Here is a 24005-nt window from a genome sequence, read left to right as displayed (position 1 = left end):
TTTTGCTTCAAGCCAAATATAATACATTAAAGTTAGTTACGCACGCAACATTCTCTGTCGAAAAAGCACGTGGTGGCAATTCCTAAGTTTATTTCCAGTCAACTGTAAGAAGGAAAAAAATTTGTTTTCTTTGTTTTTTGAAAGAAAAATTCTTCATATAGGGACACGGATTTGGAATTTTTGCCTTTTGCGAGGATAAGTACTCTTTTCACTTGTTTAATTTCCTGTAATTCAATGTAATGTCTGAGTTAGGACCTCATCTCTGCTTACATTCTGTGAATAATCTTTCAATTTCTGTTGCAGCGCCCAGTTTGCTTTTATCATTTTCTCACAATATCTCTTTAATATTATTCAAAAATCCTTTTCATTTGTTTAAAATTGTTTCATTTAAAAATGTTAAAAGATTGTTTCATTTAAAATATATTAAAAAATATTATATTTAGAAATATAATTGTAAAAATTATTTAGAAATATAATCGTAAATAGAGAAGCTTCGTAGTTACAGATAGGTATTTATTTATTTATTACTTTATTTATATATATATATTTACTTCTTTATTACTTTTTTTTATATATTGTACTATCCAAGTAGAATCTTTTGCATAACTTCTCTTTCATTACTTTCTCTCTCTGTCACACCATCTTTCTCCTCTCAGCCACTCAATCTTCTTAAATATATAGATGCAAACATTAGAAATATAGTCGTAATTAGTTTAAAAGAAAACTTTCGTAGTTACAGATAGATATATATTTATAATTAGTTTAGAAGAGAACTTTCGTAGTTGCAGATAGATATATATTTATTTGTTACTTCACTTATATATTCTACTATCCAAGTAGAATCATTTGCATAACTTTCTTTTCTCTCTGTCTCTTCACTTCTCTCTATCACACCATCTTTCTTCTCTTAGCCTCTCAATCTTCCTAAATATATAAACGTGAACATTCTCTTCTCACTTTCTTCTTATCTTCTGTCAACCGCTCAATCTTTTGCATAACCTCCTCTCTTTCATTTCTTTCTCTCTCTGTCTCTTCACTTCTCTACATCACGCCTCTTTCTCTGTCTCTTCACATCTCTCTGTCAAACCATCTTTCCTCTCTCAGCCTCTCAATCTTCCTAAATATATAGACGCGAACATTCTCCTCTCACTCTCTCTTACTCTCTTCTTATCTTCTCTCAACCGTTCAATCTCTCTAAATACATAGACACTTTCTTTCTCTATTTCTTCTCTACCCTCTATCATACTGTTAAATTTGAAATATAATTAGATAAATACATAAATAAAATATCCAAAAAAATGTCCAGAACCTGGAGGAGCATGGAATTGGCATTGTTTTTGAGAGCCTGGTACTGAGCTGATGGAGATGATCTGAACAACATAATTACAGCAGCGCTGAATAGCAATGGTTACACAAGGACGTTAGCACAGATAGGGCGAAAGAAGCAGGAGTTTATACGCTCCTATGCACTCATAAGATCCCATATCAAGACTCTTGATGTCATCTTTGACAACGAACAAAGCAAAGATGACAAGGAGGGAGGCACGGATGCAGATGAAAGATGTAACCCCCACTTGGTAGACACCCAGGACAACAAAGAAGATTCAAGTGAAAAACCTGCCCGGGAAGTAAACCCAAGTGCAAGTGCCCCTATCAGCATCAAAAGGCAAAACCACGGAGATGAAAGAGCCAAAAAAGAAGTAAAAGAAGGAAAAACTAAATCTCAAACAAAACCAAAAGATGAAACAGCCAAGGAAAGAAGCAAACCTGACTATCCATATACCAAAAAGGATAAAAAGAGACAGCACACACGAATGTGTAAATTCTAGCTGAAAGGTGTTTGCTGGCATGGAGAGGAAGGTGCAGGCTGCCGCTTTGCACACCAAAGACCCTGCCATATAAACATGAAACAGGGTGGAAACCTACTGCCAAAAGGAAAAGGAAAGGACTACGCACCACCTGCCCCAAAACAGAGGTACGCAGATGTAGTGCATGTTACAAACCATCAACATGTTATTGAAAGGGCAGCTGCTGAACAACAATCTTTTTTGTGCATGGCACAGAATATTATACAGCAGCAAACCTGGCTCCATCAAACTCAAGCTCACAGATGGGACTATCCACAATACACAAGACCAGCACAGCAAATAGAACCAAGGTGGACACCACTGGCAACAACACACACATCACCTCGATGCTCCTACTGAACATCAGAGGACTGCTAACACTCAGTAACAGGACAAAAATCCCTTTCTTGAGAGACCTTGTTGCATACAATCAAGCCTTATGCATAGCACTTAGGGAAACACACCTGAAACCGGATATAGCAGATCCGGAAATACACATACCACAGTATGTTGTATTACGGACTGGCAGAAAAGAAAGGAGTCATGGTGGAGTTGCTATGTACATCCGCGAAGACCTTACACCCAGGTCCTTTTGTCATACTCAAATTCGGTGTACATATAAGGCAACTCGGTGTAGTTATATGTGCTACATATCGCCCTGCAGATGCTCCAAGTCATATAGGCAAGTTTGAAGACTGCCTTATAAAAATAGAAGAAATTCTAGTCACATTAGAACAACACATAAGTATACTTTTTATGGGAGACTTCAATCTGCCCAATGTCAGATGGCCCGAAGGCCTTTCTCTCCCAGGAATGAGACAATGCGAATGAGGACAGGTGAGGTCCCTCCTGAACCTCATCAACACTGTACATGGAGCAAATAATACTCCAACCAACCAGGGCAGCTAACATACTGGATCTCTGCTTCACAAATAATATGGATCTCATCCATAATGTGAAAGTGACACTGACACTACTCTCGGATAACAACATGATAGAGTTGACCATATACGGGCCAAAGGAAAGCATGGATATGCAGTCTACAAGAAACTCTCAGAATCTTTCCAGCTTGAACTTCCATAAGGCAAACTGGAAACAAATTGAGAAAGAGATCCTCAAACAGAACTGGCCTAAATGTCTCTCCTCACCAGACATCGACATGAAACTTCAACAATTCATGTCTGTAATGCAAGCCATATGCTACAAATATGTCCCAGAGAGAAAGGCCTCTGTACACAAGAACAAAATCCCCAGAGAGAGGAAAATTCTAATGAGACGGCGTACAAAAGTTTCAAATTGCCTAAACAAACAAATTGAAAGCAGTGAAAAGTCCCGCCTGAAAATAAAACTGTTGGAAATTGAAAAATGTCTGCAACTCTCCCATGAAAAAGAAAGAGCAGACAAAGAAGCCTGGGCTATAGACAACATAAAATCTAACCCCAGAGCTTTTTACAAGTTTGCCAAAGAAATAACTACGGTGCAATGTAGGATAGGGCCAATCCTTGAAAATGATGGTACACTCACAGGAAATCCAATGAGGATAAGTGAAATACTAAATGAACAATTCAAAAGTATTTTCACTCCACCCCTAGCGCATTTTCAAGTCAGCAATCCAACTGACTTCTTTACCACTGCAGATATAAAATCAGAGGCAACGATAATTGATTACATCAATATAAAGGAAGACGATGCAATAAGGGCTACAGATGAAATGAACCCAAACTCAGCTACTGGCCCCGATGGATTCCCAGCAATCCTTCTAAAAGTATGTAAGAGAGTCCTAGCAAGACCACTGCAGTTCTTCTTTCAGAGCTTCCTTGCAACTGGCAAACTTCCAAGAAAACTGAAAGAGGGTAAAATATGCCCTATTCATAAAGGAGGTAGCAGAGCGGAGGCCAAGAACTACAGACGTATCTCTCTGACCTCACACATCAGCAAGGTCATAGAACGAATAGCCAGAAGGAAGCTAATTGCCTTCCTTGAAGAAAATAACTTGCCTGACACCGAACAAGGTTTCCGACCAGGAAGAAGCTGCCTAAATCAGCTCCTACAACGCTATGACTGGGTGCTGAAACAACTGCTCAACCACTCAAATGTGAAAGTGATATATCTCGACTTTGATAAATTCAATCATGGAATGATATGTCACAAACTGCGTGATCTTGGCATAGTTGGAAAATTGGGAGAGCGGCTTCATGACTTTCTGAAAGATAGAAGTGAGGTGGTAGTAGCCAATGAGGCCACCTCCAATAACAAGCAAATAGTGAGCGGTGTTCCGCAAGGCACTGTTTTGGGACCACTACCGTTCATAATGGCCCTCTTGGACATGCTCCCAGCCACGCAGAGAGTCACGATCACAAGTTATGCAGATGATACAAAAGTTTCACAGGTAATACAGAACCCTGAAGACACTATGCACTTGCAATGTGACCTGGACAAAATATACAAGTGGGCTGAAAAGAATAGCATGCAGTTCAATGCTGAAAAGTTTCAAGCTTTATGCTATCAGCATGCAAAAACTAAATGCAATACCCAATGAATATACTGGACCTAGAGGGATTGCAATCTCAGAGGCACAATGAGTGCGAGACCTGGGTATTTACATGAGTAATGATGCAAACTTTCATGTGCATGTTGCTAAATTGGCAATGAAATGTAGGCGGCTGATCGGATGGATTCTTAGAGCTTTTAGAACAAGAGACCAGGAAACCATGATGGCCCTCTGGAGGTCACTTGTCGTCAGCCACTTTGACTATTGCTCTCAGCTATGGTCACCAACCAGTGTCAATCCAACAAAGCTATACGAAGAAGATAGCCTCTGTGCAGCATATAAGCTACTGGGAAAGACTCAAGAGATTAAGACTCTATTCCTTAGAGCGTAGGCGAGAAAGATATGCCATAATATACATCTGGAAGATCCTGGAAGGACTTGTCCCTAACTTTGGCATCGAGAGTTACACAAATACTAGAACTGGGCGCCACCGCATAGTGCCAAGGACTCCAAATTTGCCATCAAGATGTAGGACAAGATACTGTGATAGCCTGGGCTTCAGAGGTCCACAGCTCTTCAATATCCTCCTGAAGTACCTGAGAGACCTGCATGAGGTGGATGCAGATGTTTTTAAAATAAAACTGGATCTCTTCCTGTCAGGTGTCCCAGATGAACAAACTTCACGGCAGGAGGTGCAGATGAGGGCAGCTGCATCAAACTCTCTCATACACCAAATGTCAATTGCTAAGAAGCATTCGTGAAGTAAAATCATGTAGCAACACCGAATGGCTGTGCCCCAGCATGGCCACAGCTCGTGAGCTGAAACTAGATAAAAAAAATATACATATATATATATGTTATATATATATATATACATAATTATATATATATATATATATATATATATATATATATATATAATATATATATATATATATATATATTTATATATTATATATTTATATATCATCATCATCATCGTTTAATGTCCGCATATATAATATATATATCCATCTATATATATATATATATAAAGTACAAAATTGGACAAGAACGTAAAAACCCCACACAACTGGATGATACAAAAAGGGACAAAAAAACATCCAAATAGACGACATAAAAAAACAAGGACGGGTCATTCGAAGCTTTCTATCCTCAGTCAAGAACCAGAACATCCTCGCAATTTCAGCTGATTAATCTTCAGATTGCTCGAATCTGGCCAGCCCCAAGGAAAAACTAAGCTAAGCGCATTAGATTCCTTGGAAGAAAGCATCAAATGTATACAAAAGCACTGAATATATACAAAAATGTATTACATATATATATATATATATATATACAAATATATATACGTAAAGGGTAAAGACCCCCTTCGGTCATGAATGACCATGGGATTGCACCTAGAAAGTTACCCTCCTAGACACAAGTCCGGGCAAGGTTGTTTATGGAAGACCAGCAGTCGCCCATGCATACCAGCCTCCTCTCTCCACGCCACCAGTGTTATCCAAGGGAAGGACAAAGGTCGATACAGCTTGGCACCAGTGACGTCGCAACACATTTCTACAGCTGAGTGAACTGGAGCAACGTGAAATAAAGTGCCTTGCTCAAGAACACAACACGCAGCCCGGTCCGGGATTCGAGCTCACAACCTCACGATCGTAAGCTCGACGCTCTAACCATGTAAATATATATATATATATATATATCCAGCCTCATCTGGCACCTGTGTCGGTGGCACATAAAAACACCTTCCGAAGACCCGGCAAGACTAGTCAGTCCACCTGTGCATACCTTCCTTCCTTCTTGTGACACTTGTGAAGACCGGTTGAGGCAAGTGAAAATCAAATCAAAATAGACAAAATAGATGAACATCAATGGAATTTGTATCTTGTGGTACCAGTGCCTGTGGCACCCAAGAAATCCATCAGTGCCGTAGTCAGTGCGGTGGGCACATGACAAACACCACATCCGATCGTGGCCGTTCGCCAGCCTCATCTAGCACCTGTGTCGGTGGCACATAAAAACACCATCCGAAGACCCGGCAAGACTAGTCAGGCCATAACCCATGGCCCCTACCTGGGACGTAGTCAGTCCACCTGTGCATACCTTCCTTCTTGTGACACTTGTGAAGACCTGCTGAGGCAAGTGAAAATCAAATCAAAACAAATCAAAATAGATGAACATCAATGGAATTTGTATCTTGTGGTACCAGTGCCGGTGACACGTGGCACATAAGAAAACCATCCGAACGTGGCCGTAGCCAGTACCGCATCGACTGGCCTCCGTGCTGTGGGCACGTAACAAGCACCATCCGATCGTGGCCGTTTGCCAGCCTCATCTGGCACCTGTGTCGGTGGCACATAAAAACACCATCCGAGCGTGGCCGTCTGCCAGCCTCGTCTGGCACCTGTGTCGGTGGCACATAAAAACACCATCCGAGCGTGGCCGTCTGCCAGCCTCGTCTGGCACCTGTGTCGGTGGCACATAAAAACACCATCCGAGCGTGGCCGTCTGCCAGCCTCGTCTGGCACCTGTGTCGGTGGCACATAAAAAACAATCGAGCGTGGCCGTTTGTCAGCCTCGTCTGGCACCTGTGTCGGTGGCACATAAATCACCCACTACACTCTCGGAGTGGTTGGCGTTAGGAAGGGCATCCAGCTGTAGAAACACTGCCAGATCTGACTGGACTGGTGCAGCTTTCGGGCTCCCCAGACCCCAGTTGAACCGTCCAACCCATGCTAGCATGGAAAGCGGACGTTAAATGATGATGATGATGATGATGATGATGATGATATATATATATATAAGTAAAGACCCCCTTCGGTCATGAATGACCATGGGATTGCACCTAGAAAGTTACCTTCCTAGATACAAGTCCGGGCAAGGTTGTTTATGGAAGGCCAGCAGTCGCCCATGCATACCAGCCTCCCCTCTCCACGCCACCAGTGTTATCCAAGGGAAAGACAAAGGTCGATACAGCTTGGCACCAGTGACGTCGCAACTCATTTCTACAGCTGAGTGAACTGGAGCAACGTGAAATAAAGTGCCTTGCTCGAGAACACAACACGCAGCCCAGTCCGGGATTCGAGCTCACAAACTCACGATCGTAAGCTCGACGCTCTAACCACTGAGCCATGCGCCTTCACATATATATATATATATATATATATTATGAGAAGATATAATTTGCGAAAGATTCTTTGTGTTGGAGAAGGCAACTCTAACTATATGAGAATTAATAATGGAATAATATCAGAACTTTTGGGAAAGTTCTTACCAACTGCTATACGGAACTGCAAAGGAAGATTAGATTTAATCTGCCATCAATACAGAATAACAAACCAAATAGTTTTCCTAGTAACAGTCAAATTGTAAGAGGTACTATCTATAAAGAATGGTTAAATACCTCTAGAGTCAAGAAATGGGCTTAAATAACAGTTGCCTCCCTTACTCTGTAAAGGAATTATATCATGTTTAGTTTTGTCAATATTAGAATTAAAATCACTTCTTATTACAACTAGATTTCTTGTCACAAATAGTAGATGAAGGGTGAGACTGAGCAGAATTAATGTATGTAACTTTTTCTTTATGCCCTGCTTTAACTAAGGCAGAGTTCTAAAATTCTTCCTTGTCGTTAAAAATGTCAACATTGGCGGATAGTTTAGACAATCTAACTGAAATGGTTTTAACTAAATTCTTAGTAATTGTCCTAGCGTGATTACTGGATGGACTAATCTACTTGAGATTACTGGAAGGTTTGTGGTATGGGAAGTATGAGTTATTATGCAAATTAAGAGTAATATCTAAGTAGTTAGCTTTAGTTACCTCATCGTCAAAAACAATGTGAAAGCCCATTCTACGAAAAAAACGTAACTAACCTATACTTAAACTTCTGTATTTTTTGATTGGAAATGTTTTGGTGGTAAAGCAAATAATCATCATGATATAGACCGCCACAGATGTCTGGAAACTGGTCAGCCAATTCATGAGGTAAATATATGCCGACTAAATCCACAATTTGAGCAAAATCCGAACTTCCCATTGGGACATCGAATGCGTTAGGAGTATCCTTCCGAACCCACAATTTGTTATCGAATTTAATAGTTGATTTTCTAGCAGACAGCACCACATTAATTTCCTCTCTAGAGACACCTGCTTTATTGTGTGCATGCCAGAGTGCCTTATTGAGTATAATGGGGTTGATTGAAGAATATAAGCTAGATATATCAAACTGAATAAATTTACTGTTAACCTTACTAGCAATGGAAATAAACCAATCTACAACTTGAAAAGAATTAGACCATAAGCTAAGTTTTAATTTATTGATTAATGTACGGATATACTTATCTAAGATGTATTTACATTCATCCATTCATATATATCATATATATATAACCCGTGCTAGCGCGGAAAACGGACGTTAAACGATGATGATGATGTATATATATATATATGTATGTATATATATATATATATGTATGTATATATATATATAAGATATATATATATATATATATTATATATATATATGTGTATATATATAGGCGTAGGAGTGGCTGTGTGGTAAGTAGTTTGCTTACGAACCACATGAGCAAGTGTCTTCTACTATACCCTTGGGACAACCAAAGCCTTGTGAGAGGATTTGGTAGACAGAAACTAAAAGAAGCCTGTCGTATATACATATATATATATTTATTTATATATATATATATATATATATATATGTGTGTGTGTGTGTACATGTTTGTGTGTCCCCCCCAACATCACTTGACAACCGATGATGGTGTGTTTACGTCAAATTAGCAGTTTGGCAAGAGAGTATGATAGAATAAGTACTAGGCTTACAAAGAATAAGTCCTGGGGTAGATTTGCTCGAGTAAAGGCGGTGCTCCAGCATGGCCACAGTCAAATAACTGAAACAAAAGAGTAAAGAGAGTATATATATATATATATATATATATATATATATATAATACTCTTCACTCTCTTATTTGTTTCAGTCATTTGACTGTGATCATGCTGGCGCACTGCCTTTAGTCGAGCAAATTGACCCTATTCTTTGTAAGCCTAGTACTTATTCTATCGGTCTCTTTTGCTGAACCTTTAAGCTACGGGGATGTAAGCACACCAGCACCGGTTGCCAAGTGATGTTGGGGGACAAATACAGACACACAAATACGTATACATACATATATACAACAGGCTTCTTTCAGTTTCTGTCTACCTAATCCATTAACAAGGCTTTGATCGGCCTGAGGCTATAGAAGAGGACACTTGCCCAAAGTGCCACACAGTGGGACTGAATCCGGAAATATGTGGTTGGCAAGCAAGCTACTTACCACACAGCCACTCCAGCGCCTATATAATTAAAAAATATATATATGTATATCATAATACATATATATATATCATATATCTTTATATATATATATATATATAAGACTGAGCATGTGTGTCTGTCTGTCTGTGTGTTTCCCTAAAACTTGAGAACTACACAACCAATTTCATTCAAATTTTACACATGCCTTACTTAGGCCTTACTTTTTGCCTAGGGCGAGCCCACAGCAATATCATATCTTCTCCACTACGATTCCCTAAAACTTGGTTCAAATTTTACACATGCCTTACTTAGGGTCCATGTAGTTTCATGGGCAAAAAAAATGTTCAACTTCTTGCCCAGAGCGAGCCCATAGCAATATCATATCTTATCCACTATTTCAGTATTACATGTTAAAAATGAAACAAAAACATTTCTCTATTTTATGTCAGATACTTTCACTTTAACAATAAAAATAATAATAACAATTGAATTCTATGTAGTAAGTAATAATTAAAATCAAACTAAAGTATAATATAATCGTAACATAACAAAAATAAAAATAGCAATTGGTATAAAATTGCATCAATGACTTGAACTTGAATAAGTGGTTTCACGTGAATGGGAATAAATTAAAAATAAAATTACCGTGCAGAAATGGAATAGTCCAGATGGATAATAAAAAATTAAATTAAAGAAAAGACTATTGTCTATAAAGTATACAATGCAGAGAAAAAAGAAGATTTGAACACATGGAGGAAAGCACCTTCGAAAAGTGTCTTGGTGCGACTATGAAAGGTAAATTCGCCACAATAGAAGCAAGGTTCGAGTCAACGTAGCGTGCAAGGGAGTACTCGACTCGAACTTGCAAAGTGGAAATATTTTATTTTTACCTTTATACCTGGGACGTAGGACGTCCCGGAAAAAAATTAAAAATACCCCTCCCCGCAGAAGTAGAGGTAGGCTGGATTGTAGCCACACTTCTATACAAGATACAATTGATCGAAATTACAAGAGATGGGCTAACAATTCCAGTCTGTTATATATTTTGAGTATTGTTATCACTAGCGATATCAAGATATAACTTTGTATTTTGTATTTTATGTGTAGATGTATATATATATATATATAGATGTACAAATATATATACACATATCAAAGTTCAGAAAGCTCCTACCCCTACTGGCAACAAAAGGTCTCTCCCTCAGAGCAAAAGGTAGATTGTATGATGCATGTGTGCGAACTGCCATGCTTCACGGTAATGAAACATGGGCTGTGACTGCAGAAGACATGCGTAGACTTGAAAGAAATGAAGCTAGCATGATCCGCTGGATGTGTAGTGTCAGTGTGCACGCAAAACAGAGTGTAAGTATCCTGAGAGAAATGCTGGATATAAGAAGCATCAGATGTGGTGTGCAAGAGCGACGCTTGCGATGGTATGGTCATGTGCTGCGGATGGATGAAGAGAGATGTGTGAAGAAGTGCCACTCCCAAACAGTTGAAGGTATCAGGGGGAGAGGTAGACCCAGAAGACATGGGATGAGGTGGTCAAGCATGACCTCAGAGCATTGGGCCTCACTGAGGCAATGGCGAAGGACCGAGATCTCTGGAGATATGCTGTGACTACAAAGACCCGGGCTGCTTTCTGCAGCAATTCCACATACCCCTACCCATTCTAAGTACCACCGGATCCCCAAAGTACCCCGATCCCCAAAGTACCCCCCCCGATCCCCAAAGTACCCCGGACCTCGTTGCCCCCGTGCCGCTGACACGTTAAAATGCTCGAACCGATCGTGACGATGCCGGACCCTCCGGCCCCTGTGCAGGTGGCACGTAAAAAGCACCCAATCCACTCACGGAGTGGTTGGCGTTAGGAAGGGCATCCAGCCGTAGAAACTCTGCCAGATTCAGACTGGAGCCTGGAGCGGCCCCTGGCTTCCCAGACCCGGTCGAACCGTCCAACCCGTGCTAGCGCGGAAAGCGGACGTTAAACGATGATGATGATGATGATGATATATACATGCACTAGCACTATGACCCGGCAACGACGGGTCTTTAATGCTAGTAATATATAAATATATCACTATATATATATCATATACAATATGTATCATATATCATATATCACTATATATATATATACCATATACAATATGTATCATATATCATATATCACTATATATATATCATATACAATATGTATCATATATCATCATTATTAAACATCCATTTTTCATGCTAGCATGGGTTGGACGGTTCAATCTGGTTCTGGGAAGCCAGGAGGCTGCACCAGGCTCCAGTTTGATCTGTCAGTGTTTTTACAACTGGATGCCCTTCCTAATGTCAACCACTCTGGTACAGGCGCCTAGAGGCTGGCAATGGTCAGAATTGGTTGGTGATTTTTACATCCCACTGGCACAGGAGCCAGGCAAAGTGGCGTTGGCGTAGGCCACATTCGGACAGTACTGTTTATGTACCAGCGGCACGGGTATCACAACTACAATTTCCATTCGATTTTCATTTTGATACTGATGTAATTGAATCAATAGTTCTCCTCAAGCACAGCAAGTCGCCATACAATCCAACATACTTTTGAATGGGCTGGGGCTGCTTATGTGAAACTGATGTAGGATACAGTCATGAACTGACTTGAATTGTCGGGTCTTCACAGTCACAGCATATCTCCAGAGGTCTCGGTCTTTCGTTATTGCCTCTGTGAGGCCCAACGTTCGAAGGTCATGCTTGACCACCTAATCCCATGTCTTCCTTAGTCTACCTTTACTCCAGATTCTTTCACCTGTTTGGGCGTGGGACTCCTTCACATATCTCTCAGGGCGCTTACACTCTGTCGTGTGTGCACACTGACATTACACATCCAGCAGATCATGCTAGCTTCATTTCTTTCAAGCCTACACATATCCTCCGCAGTCATGGCCCATGATTCACTGCCGCAAAGATTGTCAGTTTGCACACATGCATCGTACAATCTACCCTTTACTCTGAGCAAGAGGCCTTTTGTCACTAGTAAGGGTAGAAGCTTTCTAAACTTTGCTCAGGCTATTCTTATTCTAGTGGTAACACTCTGTGGGCATCCATCCCCACTATTAACTTGGTTACCTAAGTAGCGGAAGCTATCAATTACTTCTAGTTTCTTCCGCTGGTGTGTGATGGAATCTGTTTTCTGAGCATTTGTGGTGTTTATTGCCCCTGTGCATCTGCCACACACGAACACTATCTTTTCAGTTAATCTTCCTTTGATGTTGCTGCACCTCTTATGTGTCCATAGCTTACACTGAGTACATCTTATGGAGTTTCTACCTAAACTCTTTCTACAGATCAAGCAGGGCCACCTACCTGATGGGGGGTATTATGAGTTTGCTTTCTTACTTACTAGAACTTTGGTCTTTGCTACATTGACTAAGGTCTTTTGATACTAAACCTTGCTTCTACACCCAAAATTTCTTTTCTAGTTCTGGTAGTGATTCTGCTATGACGGCCAGGTCATCAGCAAAGAGGAGCTCCCAGGGGCAACCCATCTTGAATTCCTCTGTTATTGCCTGGAGGACTATGATGAATAAAAGGGGGCTGAGGGCTGAACCTTGGTGGGCCCGTACTTCTACCTGGAATTCTTCACTATACTCATTGCCAATTCTAACCTTACTAACAGCCTCTCTGTACAGGGCCTGTACAGCCCCTGTTAACCATTCGTCAATCCCAAGTTTCTGCATCGCCCACCAGATAAGGGTTGGGGGACTCTGTGACAGGCTTTCTCCAAGTCCACGAAAGCTAAGTATAGGGGTTTATCTTTGGTTAGGTATTTCTCCTGCAGTTGTCAAACCAGGAATATGGCATCAGTGGTGCTTCTACCTGGCACAAAACTGAACTGCATCTAATCTAAGCAGACTTTCTCCCTAATGAGATGGGCTATAATCCTACATATATCATCATTTGACGTCCGCTTTCCATGCTAGCATGGGTTGGACGATTTGACTGAGGGCTGGCAAACCAGATGGCTGCACCAGGCTTCAAGCTGGCAGAATTTCTACAGCTGGATGCCCTTCCTAATGCCAACCACTCCGGGAGTGTGGTGGGTGCTTTTTACATGCCACCGGCATGAAGGCAGTCAGGCGGTACTGGCAACAACTTTGCTCGAATCTTTTACACATGCCATGGTGCTCTGAACACCCTACTAGCTACAGGGCTCGAGTGCCAGTAAGGTGATGCTGGTAACGATCACACTCGAATGGTACCTTTTATGTGCCACTGGCATGGAAGCCGGTTAGCCGCTCTGTCAACGATCACACTCGTACAGTGCTCTTTGCACCCTGCTAGCATGGATGCCAGTCATCGAATTTCATTTTGATTTTGATTTCACTTACCTCAACAGGTCTTCGCAAGCAGAGTTTAGTGTCCAAAGAAGGAAAAGGTACGCATAGTGGGCTAGTCATATATATATATACTAGCAATGCATCACGGTGTTGCCTGGGTGTTATGACCTACCGGCACATTGTATTATTTGCTCCTTTCTTATGGGCAGAATTGGCACAGTTGATATATAATTAATGGCATAATAGAAGTTATTGTTTGTTTAAAAGTGAAGGGGGATGGTATAATGTGCATGGGCTTGCATGAAAGTGCATTCTATTCTTAGGAATGATCACAAACTATGTATTGTTTCATCATATAGGAGGTTAAAATTATTTTATCGAGAAATCAGGTTTTCAAAATTTGAATTTTCCCTCATCTTCACTGCAATTTCTTAATGTGTAACCGTGTCGAACTTTTTCTTTGTTTTTGTTATCTACATAAAAAAATACAGAGATTACGAATCTATGAAATACATATTTTTTATAGTTTAATCTTTCTAAAAGAAACACTCAATGCTCCTTTCCCCACCTTGCTCACCCATCAACTACTCGCTTTCACTTTTGTGAGATGTTTCCTGCATGTGTAGAATTCTACTGAAATAGCAGACCACTGCCAGAAAACCTGACTTGCTAGAAACAACAGATAAACGACATTATTTCTGAAGAAACTTCCCCACTTTCCAAAAAGCTAAAAGTGAAATCATGTGAGTGTGTAACTTTTTGAAAGTGGTGAGATGATGAGTAAAATTCTTAAAGATTCATACACTCTATTTTCTCTCTATGGATTACCAAGTAAAAACATTTGCAAAAAGTAAAAAAATTAATTTGGTGTGGAGAATATTGAGAATGCGTTTTGTGGGTGAAATCCTAATGCCCTTATCGCAAACATAGGAATTGGAAGAAATTTAGGAAGAAAATATGGCAAGGGTGTGGAAATGTCACCTAGAAAGAAGAGGTAAAGGACAGGATTCCTGGGAAAACTATCATTTAAGTTTATACTGAAGATCAGGTTCTTTTAATTTATTCATGTTTTGAAGAGAGCAGAAATTGAAAGAGAGAATAAAGAAAAAACAACATTTGCTTTGAAGTGAGAGGAGAAAGTAAAAGAGAAGAGAAAGTAAAAGGGAGGAGAAAGTAAAAGAGAGGAGAAAGTGAAAGACGTATGTTATATGAAATAGGGGGGCGGTGTGAGTGAGAGAGAGAGAGAGAGTGAGTGAAAGTGTGTGTTGTGATGTATGAAATTTTTTGCATGTATGTGTAAGTGTCACTCACTCTCTCTTTCTCTCTCTCACACACATCATTCATATACATGTACATAAATAGGGAGAGGTAAAGAATATGTACACCACTCATTTTTGGTGTAACCCTAACCCTAAACACTGGGTGTGCATATTCTTTACCTTCGGCCATAAAGACATATGCATACATCTTTTTTGTGCATGAGAGAGAGTGAATGAGTTAGTGAGAGGGAGAGAGAGAAAGGGCCACTATGAACAGCAGTGGCCCCAAGACAGTGCCCTGTGGAACACCGCTTGTTATTTGTGTTTCCTTGGAGGTGGCTCCCCCACACATCATCATGAATAGTCTGCAAGAAACTAATCATGTTCCTTGAAGAAAATGACTTGCTGACTGACACCCAGCATGGATTTCGACCAGGTAGAAGCTGTCTAACACAGCTCCTGCAACACTATGACTGGGTGTTAAAACAGCTACTACATGGCTCAAGTGTGGATGTGATATATCTCGAGTTTGCAAAAGCCTTTGATAAAGTCGACCATGGTATGATCTGTCACAAACTGCATGATCTTGGCATAGGTGGAAAACTTGAAGAGTGGCTGCACAACTTCCTAAAAGATAGAAGGTAGGCTATTCTGCTCTGCTTCCTCCCTTATGGATAGGGCATATTACCCCCTCTTTCAATTTGACTGGGAGCTTACCACTTGCAAGAAAGCTCTGAAAAAGAAGCTGTAGCGGTTTTGCAAGGGCTCGTTTGCACAAAGACAACAAAATGAAAGAGACCTCAATATTACGGTATATATAATATAAGGGTAGATGCTACAGTAGCTTGTAGCCCCAGGAGGACACCTTCGCCAGCTGGCTATTGACACAGTACAAGCTACTGGGACAGGACCAGTCAGGCGGCACTGGCCTCGATCACGCTGGAATGGTGCTTTTTACATGTCACCAGCATAGGTGCCAATCAGATGGTACTATCATCGGCTACAACAATGACTTCACTTGACATGGATATATATATATATATATACACTCTTTTACTTGTTTCAGTCATTTGATTGTGGCCATGCTGGAGCATTGCCTTTAGTCGAAGAAATCAACCCCAGGGCTTATTCTTTGTAGGCCTAGTACTTGGTCTCTTTTGCCTCTTATGTCCAACTTTTCTCTCAAAACACTTACAATCTGTCATACATGCACTGACATTGGACATCCACCAAAGCATGCTAGCTTCATTTCTTACAAGCTTACACATGTAATCGGCCCATGTTTCACTGCCATGTAGCGTGGCTGTTCTCCTACAGGCATTGTACAATCTGCTTTTCATCCTGAGGAAGAGGCCTTTGTTACCGACAGAGGCAGGAGCTCTCTGAGTTTTGCCCAGCCTATTCTTATTCTAGCAGCTAAGCTCTCAGAGCATCAACCCCTGCTTATGACTTGGTCACCAAGGTAATAGAAGCTATCAACTACTTCTATTTGTACCCTCTGGAAGTTGACGGAATCTATTTTCTGTACCTTTTTAGTGTTTATTGTACCTGTGCACCTTCCACAATTTTCCCTGTTAACCTTACTCTGATATTGCTGCATCTCCTATGTGACTATAGTCTACACCAGGTACATCTTATGAAGTTACTACCTTTGGCTTTTCTACAGATCAAGCAGAGCCATCTACCTGAAGGGACTTGTGATTTGTCTCTTACTTACCTAGACTTTGGTTTCTGTTCGATTAACTCTAAGGCCCTTTGATTCTAAACCCTGCTTCCATGCCTGAAATTTCTTCTCTAGTTCTGGTAGTGATTTGGTTACAAGAACATAATCAGCATAGAAGAACTCCCTCTGTTATTGCCTGGAGGACTATGATGAACAAGAGGGGGCAGAGGACTGATCCTTGGTGAACCCCTACTTGTACCCTGAATTCTTTGCTATACTGGTTGCTAACCTTCACCATACTGGCAGCATCCTTGTATATGGTTTGTACAGCTCTCACTAACCACTCTTCTATCTTTATCTTCTGCATTAACCACCAGATAAGGGAGCAGGGGACTCTGTCAAAACTTTCTTTATGTCGACAAAAAGGGTTTATTTTTGGCTAGATATTTCTCCTGCAGTTGCCTAACAAGGAATGTAGCATAAGTTGTGCTCTTGCCTGGCACAAATCTGAACTGCATCTCATCTACACTAACTCTCTTTCTAATTAATTGAGCTATGATCCTTTCTGTGACTTTCATCACCTGGTCCAGCAGTTTGATACCTTTGTAATTCCTGTCTAAGGCTCACCTTTGCTTTTCTAGCAATTGACTATGATGCTGCTACACAAATTGTTGGGTATGACAACCTGATTAACTATACAAGTGACTAGGCTATATCCTGCTCTGTCAGATATTTTAAACATCTCAGAAGAGATTCCTGATGGGCCAGGGACTTTCCCTGTCTTCAGGTCCTTAATTGCTTTATCTACTAAGCTACTATCGATTTGGATAGCTGGTCCCTCAGCTGGGTCAACATTTGGCAGACTCTCCTTCTCTCGTTCATTCTTCACATTTAGCAGCCTTTCATAATGGTATTTCAAAGCTTCTTTCTTTGCACAATCATTAAATGCAAGTGCACAATCATCTATGTGGACACATTTCTCTCCTATGACATCATGGTTTTCTCTCACACACTGTCTTGCAATCCAAAACACTTGAAGTCTCTGGTGCTCACGCAGAACATAGGCAAACTTTTTTTCCTACTTCTCTCCTGACTAGATATACCTGTCTCCTAGCTTCCTTTCTTGTTATCTGATGCAGTTCCATGCTACTCCCACTCTTCCAGTCTTGTTTCTTTTCTCTGATGGCCTAGTCTACAGCATTGTTCCACCACCATGTCACCCTAAGTTTGAATGGGACTTTGCACCAGTTAAAGCTGTCCCATAGGAATTCTCAGTTACCCTCTATGTTACAAGCCTGTAGTTACTCCTCCTTCTCGTAAAATTTTTCAATTAGGGTATCCCTAAATCTCTGACCATATAAAGGGTCCTTAAGCTTCCAAATCCTTCTTTTTCAGATTGGTCTGCTTTTTGGCTTCATTCTGACCTGAAGTCTAAAGTCACTAATGACTAGTCTATTATGGGGGTTACATTCTTCACCAGGGAAGGTCTTAGAGTTTATGAGCAACCATGAATCCTGCTGTTTGGTGAGAATGTAATCAATCTGGCTAGTGTGGTCCCCCAATTGGTAGGTTATCAGGTGGCTGGCTGGCTTCCTGAAGTTGGTGTTGCAGATCAATAAGTTATTCGCATCACAGAACTGCAGTGGCCTTTCCCTCTCTTCATTTTGGAAACCAATTCCATGGCCCCCATGTACACCATGGAAGATACTGGTCTACTGCCCAACATGCCCATTGAAATACGCAGCCATGAAGACGAGACCATTGTCATAAAGGCAGTCATCTTGTTCATTTGGTAGACCCACTTGTGGAGCATAGGCAGAGGTAGTTGTCTCTGTACTATTGTGCAAAACTAGCTTGAGCTTAAGTACTCTACTACATACTCTGACTACCTCTATGACCTTATCCACCCATTTCTCTACAAGAAATATGCTCACAGCACCTACCCCATTACTGTTACCTTCCCAGAAAATGTTATACCTATATGTCTTGCCTGTGAGGAACCTGGTTGAAGCTACCTCCACCTTACCTTTTGAATGCAACTCACATCAATACGCCTCTGTTCAAGCGTTTCAACAATCTCACGAGACCTACCTCTCAATGTGCCTATCCACCTATCTATCTATATATATATATACACACACATATATAAAGAAAACAGAAAATGGAGAAGTATTGATGAACAACAATTGACTTACATCAATTATTATTTATCAATTCAATGCAAATAGACTGCATCCCATCTAACAGCTGTTTCTGATTCCAAAGTTGTATGGTATTGCCATTGATATGCAAAAATATTTATCATAAATATTTATTGATGTATATCACTTGTTGTTCATCATTACTTCTCCATTTTCTGTTTGTTTTAGACTTTGATTGTTGATGAACCCATGTTTATCCTTGTCTTTACCTATAATGTATGAACATAATATGTTTGCATATGTATGCCCTTGATTAAACAGAAGTAATATACCGATGGTGTAATGGATACTTCTATCCTTTAGACGGTTATTTTAACCTCTAACTCAGCTAACCTGTGTGTGTATATATATATATATATATATATATATATATATTGGCAATGTCTGATGATTGTGTTGGGACACCAGATGTGTTATAAAATCATGTTAGTGGCACATATTAGTTTATTAAATGGCACATATTGTGTTTATTAAATAATAATTATAGATTTATCATCATCATTTTAATGTCCACTTTTCACACTTGCATGGGTCAGATGGAATTCCTTGGAGTAGATTTTCTACAATGAGATGCCCTTCCTGTCACCAACCATCACTGTCAAGGCATGGAGGGACAAGTACACATACACACTGGCTTCTTTCAGTATCCTACAACCAAATTCATTTACAAGACTTTGATTGGCTTGGTGCTGTAGTAAAAGAGACTTACACAACTCATGGTGCCATACAGTGGGACCCTGGGTTGGGCAAGTGTCTTTTACTGGTTTTCATCATTGTACTTGCAACTATTTTGTGGTATCCAACTTCAAAAGCTTTAGTTGATTGTGTTGACCATAGTATTTATTTCAGTTTAGTACTTAATTTATTGATATACATTATTCAGAAAAGTCAAGATAAAAAGAACAGATTCCAAGTAAAAAGTGTTAGATGTTTTAGCTGAAAATGTGTGCTGTTTGGAATATTTGAAAATAATTCTTATATAAAACAAATCTGATTAAAAGCTGGAATAATTATTTTGACTTTATGCAATGAAGTTTATTTTTAACACATCTTACCGCATTATGGTTCCTGAATTGTTTATACCTTCACCAGCAGCTTTCTGTATAGCGTTGTGTTTTGATTGCAACCGAGCAAGACGATTACAGCTAAGCGTGTATTCCTTAAATTTCTAGAATACATTTAAAATAAATGAATAAAAGTGATTATCACAGTAAATGTTTTTTAAATAACTAATATAACTCTACCAAGGTGAAATTAAATATAAAGTAAAAATTATTCACCAAACTTATAGCAAATTTATAATTTTCTGAGAACTTTAGTCATATAATTTTACATTTTCAAATAAAATATGAACTTTTGATAACACAAAATAGACTTTTAAAACTAGTCTCTAAAATCAGAAACTGCTTAGGATCCTAATTTAAATTTATAACTGGCTATTGAAAGCAAGGAGTAAAAATTAAGATAAAATAAAGTGTTTTCAATTTAAAATTAATAAAGATTTTTGATTGATGATTCTGGAGGAACAAGTTAAGAAAAAAAGAAAACCAAAAAAAAAAAAAAAACTTACAGAAAGATAATAGGACTCTGTCTCCAAGCGATCTGCTTTGTGTTTTGCAGCCTCATGTGGAGACTTTGGTGGAGGAGGGTTATCAGTTAAGAAGAGGAGTGTCACATCGTGATCGTTCACAGAGATCATTTTCATAAGAGAGTTTTCGGCAGTCTCAAGTGTTTTCCACAACTGTGATAGAAAAGTGAAAGAAATGTAATATAAATAGCTTCAATTTCACTAACCATTCAACAGAAATTAAAGAGCTTACTGCTAACTTCAATGTTTTACTTTTGTTCTTACATTATGTACATTATGTAGATAGCCAACAGTTATTTACCTCAATCTAGTGGATAAAAGTGGTTTCTGATACAAAAAGTTTTTCAAAACAATCCCAATAGAATTCAGGATAATTCTTTGGGATAAGAAGTTAACCAAAGAATAAAAAGAGTTGGAGGATGAGCTTGATTAGTCATTTAGAAGTGTAAATGATGAAAGAAAAAATCCTTAAAAAGTTGTAAGTGAAAACAACAGGTAGTGACTTTGAAGTTGAACTCTAAACTTGCAAGTTCAAATCCTGCTACAAGTATAATATGGTGTCTTTGAAAGACATATATTTGACCTCAGCTAGCACAATTTTCTTTATTGACGCCACAAATATCACCCAGCTATATATAATCATTTATTTTTAGAGCCTGAAATTGACGTGTTGGTCACAATACTTTTTGAATCAAGATTTGGTATTATGAATATTTTGGTTAAAATATAGCAATTACAAAGTTATATGGTTGGTTGAGTAAAAAATTCAAATACTATAACAAAAATAAACATTCTTCATCAAATTGATTAGCAGAGATTAATAATTATAAAGGCAAAATACTTTTAATAATGCATCTAATCAACACTTTTGATCATTGCAAAATACAGAAAATAATTTAAACCTGATCACTTCCTAACCATATACAAAGCTCATGCCAGAAAACTGCTTACACATCTACTACTAAAATTACACAGGTTCTAGAATGTCAAAGAAGATTGTGTGGCTGCTTGCAAACTCTCTCTCTCATTAACAGATCTCACCCACTTGATTTGTAAGCCAGTAGATAAGACATGTTAGTGAGAGTTAGCAGGTTACATACTGTTTCATACCTCTTCCACCTTGACAAATATAACCCTCTGTGGTTCTTAAGTAGCAATATACCATGTTTGTTCCAGCCCACCTGATGCATCCATCTCTCCTACACTTGTTACCCATCCCACAGACATATCCAATCATTCCCCTTCAGTTCTGCAACACTCTCCATTTCAGCTTTATATTAAATGTTTTTAACAAAAATATGACTATTGCTCAATTACTCATTCAACCATGCAAGCCGATTTAGGTATATAATTTTTTACAGTTTAATATATATATATTTTTGACATAACAATCAAAAAATGTTCGAGTATATTCCTAATCATATCCAAATTTTTTAAAAAATCAATACATTTTTGGCAATAATCTTCAAGAATCTGTTGTAGCTGAGTAGCAAAAAAATATGATATAAGAGTTTAAGTTCCACTACTATAGTTGTGTTGGATATTTAAAGTAGGGATACTTCTTATCTTTTAAACAATTCCAAAGGTTTCCAGTATTAAAAAAAAAAACAAACAGAAAAAAACAAAACAACAAACAAATGAATTCAAAGCAAATTTCTTTTTCTGTGAAGACCAATAGTTTTAAAATCTAAAGTATGAATTTATATAGAAACACAACAGGCAATGACATTAATGAATGCTTCCTAAGCCAGGAGAGTAAAGTAAACATCCTTTACTAACTTCATCATTTTCTAAGTGTACACCTTCTAATCGTGCTTTTAAGGTTTCACAGCGATGAGTCATTTCATCCACAACTGCATTGATAGAGCGTGCCTTAAAAGAGGAAAAAAAGAATATTTAGCAGTGAAATTAAAACAAAAATATTTTCAGACAAAATGTTTAATTCGTATTTTATTTATAGTGAAGGATTACATATTGTTAAAAACAATAATAGCTACAGAGTTGCAAGAAATAAAATCTAAAAATATTATTGATGGTGGTGCCCCAACATTACCACAGCCTGTGGGTTGCAACTAGAAAAGAATATATTTTTCAAAACAATAATGTACGAGAAATAGATTAATTGAAAGCATTTGCTGGACTGAAATTCAGATGAGAAAGTTAAGAATAAGTTGGTTCTGCCAAATTCCATAAACATGATGCAACAAAACAAAGCGGAGGCTTTTGTGTACTTGTTTACAGCTAAATTTTTCATTAACAACATCCTACCATTTTAAAAATGAAAGGAAAATATGTAACTATGAAAACACAATACTAGATACACTATGCTTTGTCAGGATACTCATGAGTATTGCTGGTAACATGTAACCCAGTACGACCTGTTGCATGCTCAGTTTGTCAACGACTAAACTGGTAAATCTACTGAGCCTATTTGATGAGGAGGCTGATTTTTGCACACTGCAAGATGAAAACAAAACCTGTCAAAGTGTGGACGAACTCAGGAGAGTCAATGGTCATCCAACTGCATGTACATATACAAGTTTAAGAGGCATGTGATGGACTGGAGTTTTTGGTAGTCAAGTTTCAATGGGCAGAAAGGAAATGTCCAGCAACATTGCAGTAGGAATATACCTAAGAGCATAATGAGATACATAGATTGTCTTGATCATTTCACTGTAGAACCCCTAGTTATCTTAGCCACACCATATCATACGACTAGGAAATCAGAGATGGGAGGTGAGAAATGGAACAATTTTCCTTCACTATAAATTAAGACTGAAAAAGTCAGCTGGTGATGAGGGAGCAGCAATTCAGTAAATGAGGTTGCACTTAAGTCACAGTTGCAAAACCTGTACACAGGTGGGTCAGGTGAATCATTCTCTGCTAAAGAAAAGCAGTTGTGGAGTCCCACATCCCTCTGTGTAATTGAGTGGTCTTTTTATAGTATCATTCTGCTCTTCTTGGCAGCCTGAGGACAAAGTTAGAAAAAGTGCTTCAAATACAGCCATAGTTTGCAAGAATCCCAATTCAGTGGTGAAACAAACAACTCTTCTTGTATTTACCCCACATACAGAAGAGGATTTGTAACCCAAATAGGCCTTATCAGCTCCCTCTGGACCACCAGACTTAAACATATATGCTAATGCTGAGTTTTGATCATCTTTGAGAACAAAGAACAAGCAATGTACACCATAAAAAAGAATGCAATGTCATGGTTTGAATCCCTTTAGTTACAGGTCAGTTCAGTCAGGACTGACTTGAAGCTACAAACAAGGTGATGGCTTGATAATCTTTGATAATATGTCTGTTCA

The 24005-nt window shown here is 39.0% G+C and overlaps 2 protein-coding genes across 13 annotated transcripts in view; both read right to left on the bottom strand.

Annotated features, from left to right (window-relative positions):
• LOC115210217 (SLIT-ROBO Rho GTPase-activating protein 3) overlaps positions 1-24005 on the bottom strand; it is a 410133-nt gene that overhangs the window by 100764 nt on the left and 285364 nt on the right. For all 5 annotated transcript variants that reach the window (XM_029778687.2, XM_036502155.1, XM_036502156.1 and 2 more), the window contains 3 exons: positions 22474-22566; positions 20677-20847; positions 20162-20274 (listed from right to left, as the gene is read on the bottom strand). In XM_029778687.2, the coding sequence (XP_029634547.1) occupies positions 20162-20274; positions 20677-20847; positions 22474-22566 (377 nt within the window). The remainder of the gene's footprint in view (positions 1-20161; positions 20275-20676; positions 20848-22473; positions 22567-24005) is intronic.
• LOC115210218 (serine/threonine-protein kinase Nek4) overlaps positions 1-24005 on the bottom strand; it is a 505173-nt gene that overhangs the window by 305288 nt on the left and 175880 nt on the right. The gene's annotated exons all lie outside the window — the stretch shown is intronic.

This window comes from Octopus sinensis, linkage group LG4 (assembly GCF_006345805.1).
Source record: "Octopus sinensis linkage group LG4, ASM634580v1, whole genome shotgun sequence".
NCBI lineage: Eukaryota > Metazoa > Mollusca > Cephalopoda > Octopoda > Octopodidae > Octopus > Octopus sinensis.
Note: the sequence above shows the minus strand (reverse complement) of the source record. Positions and strands in the feature narration are given on the sequence as shown.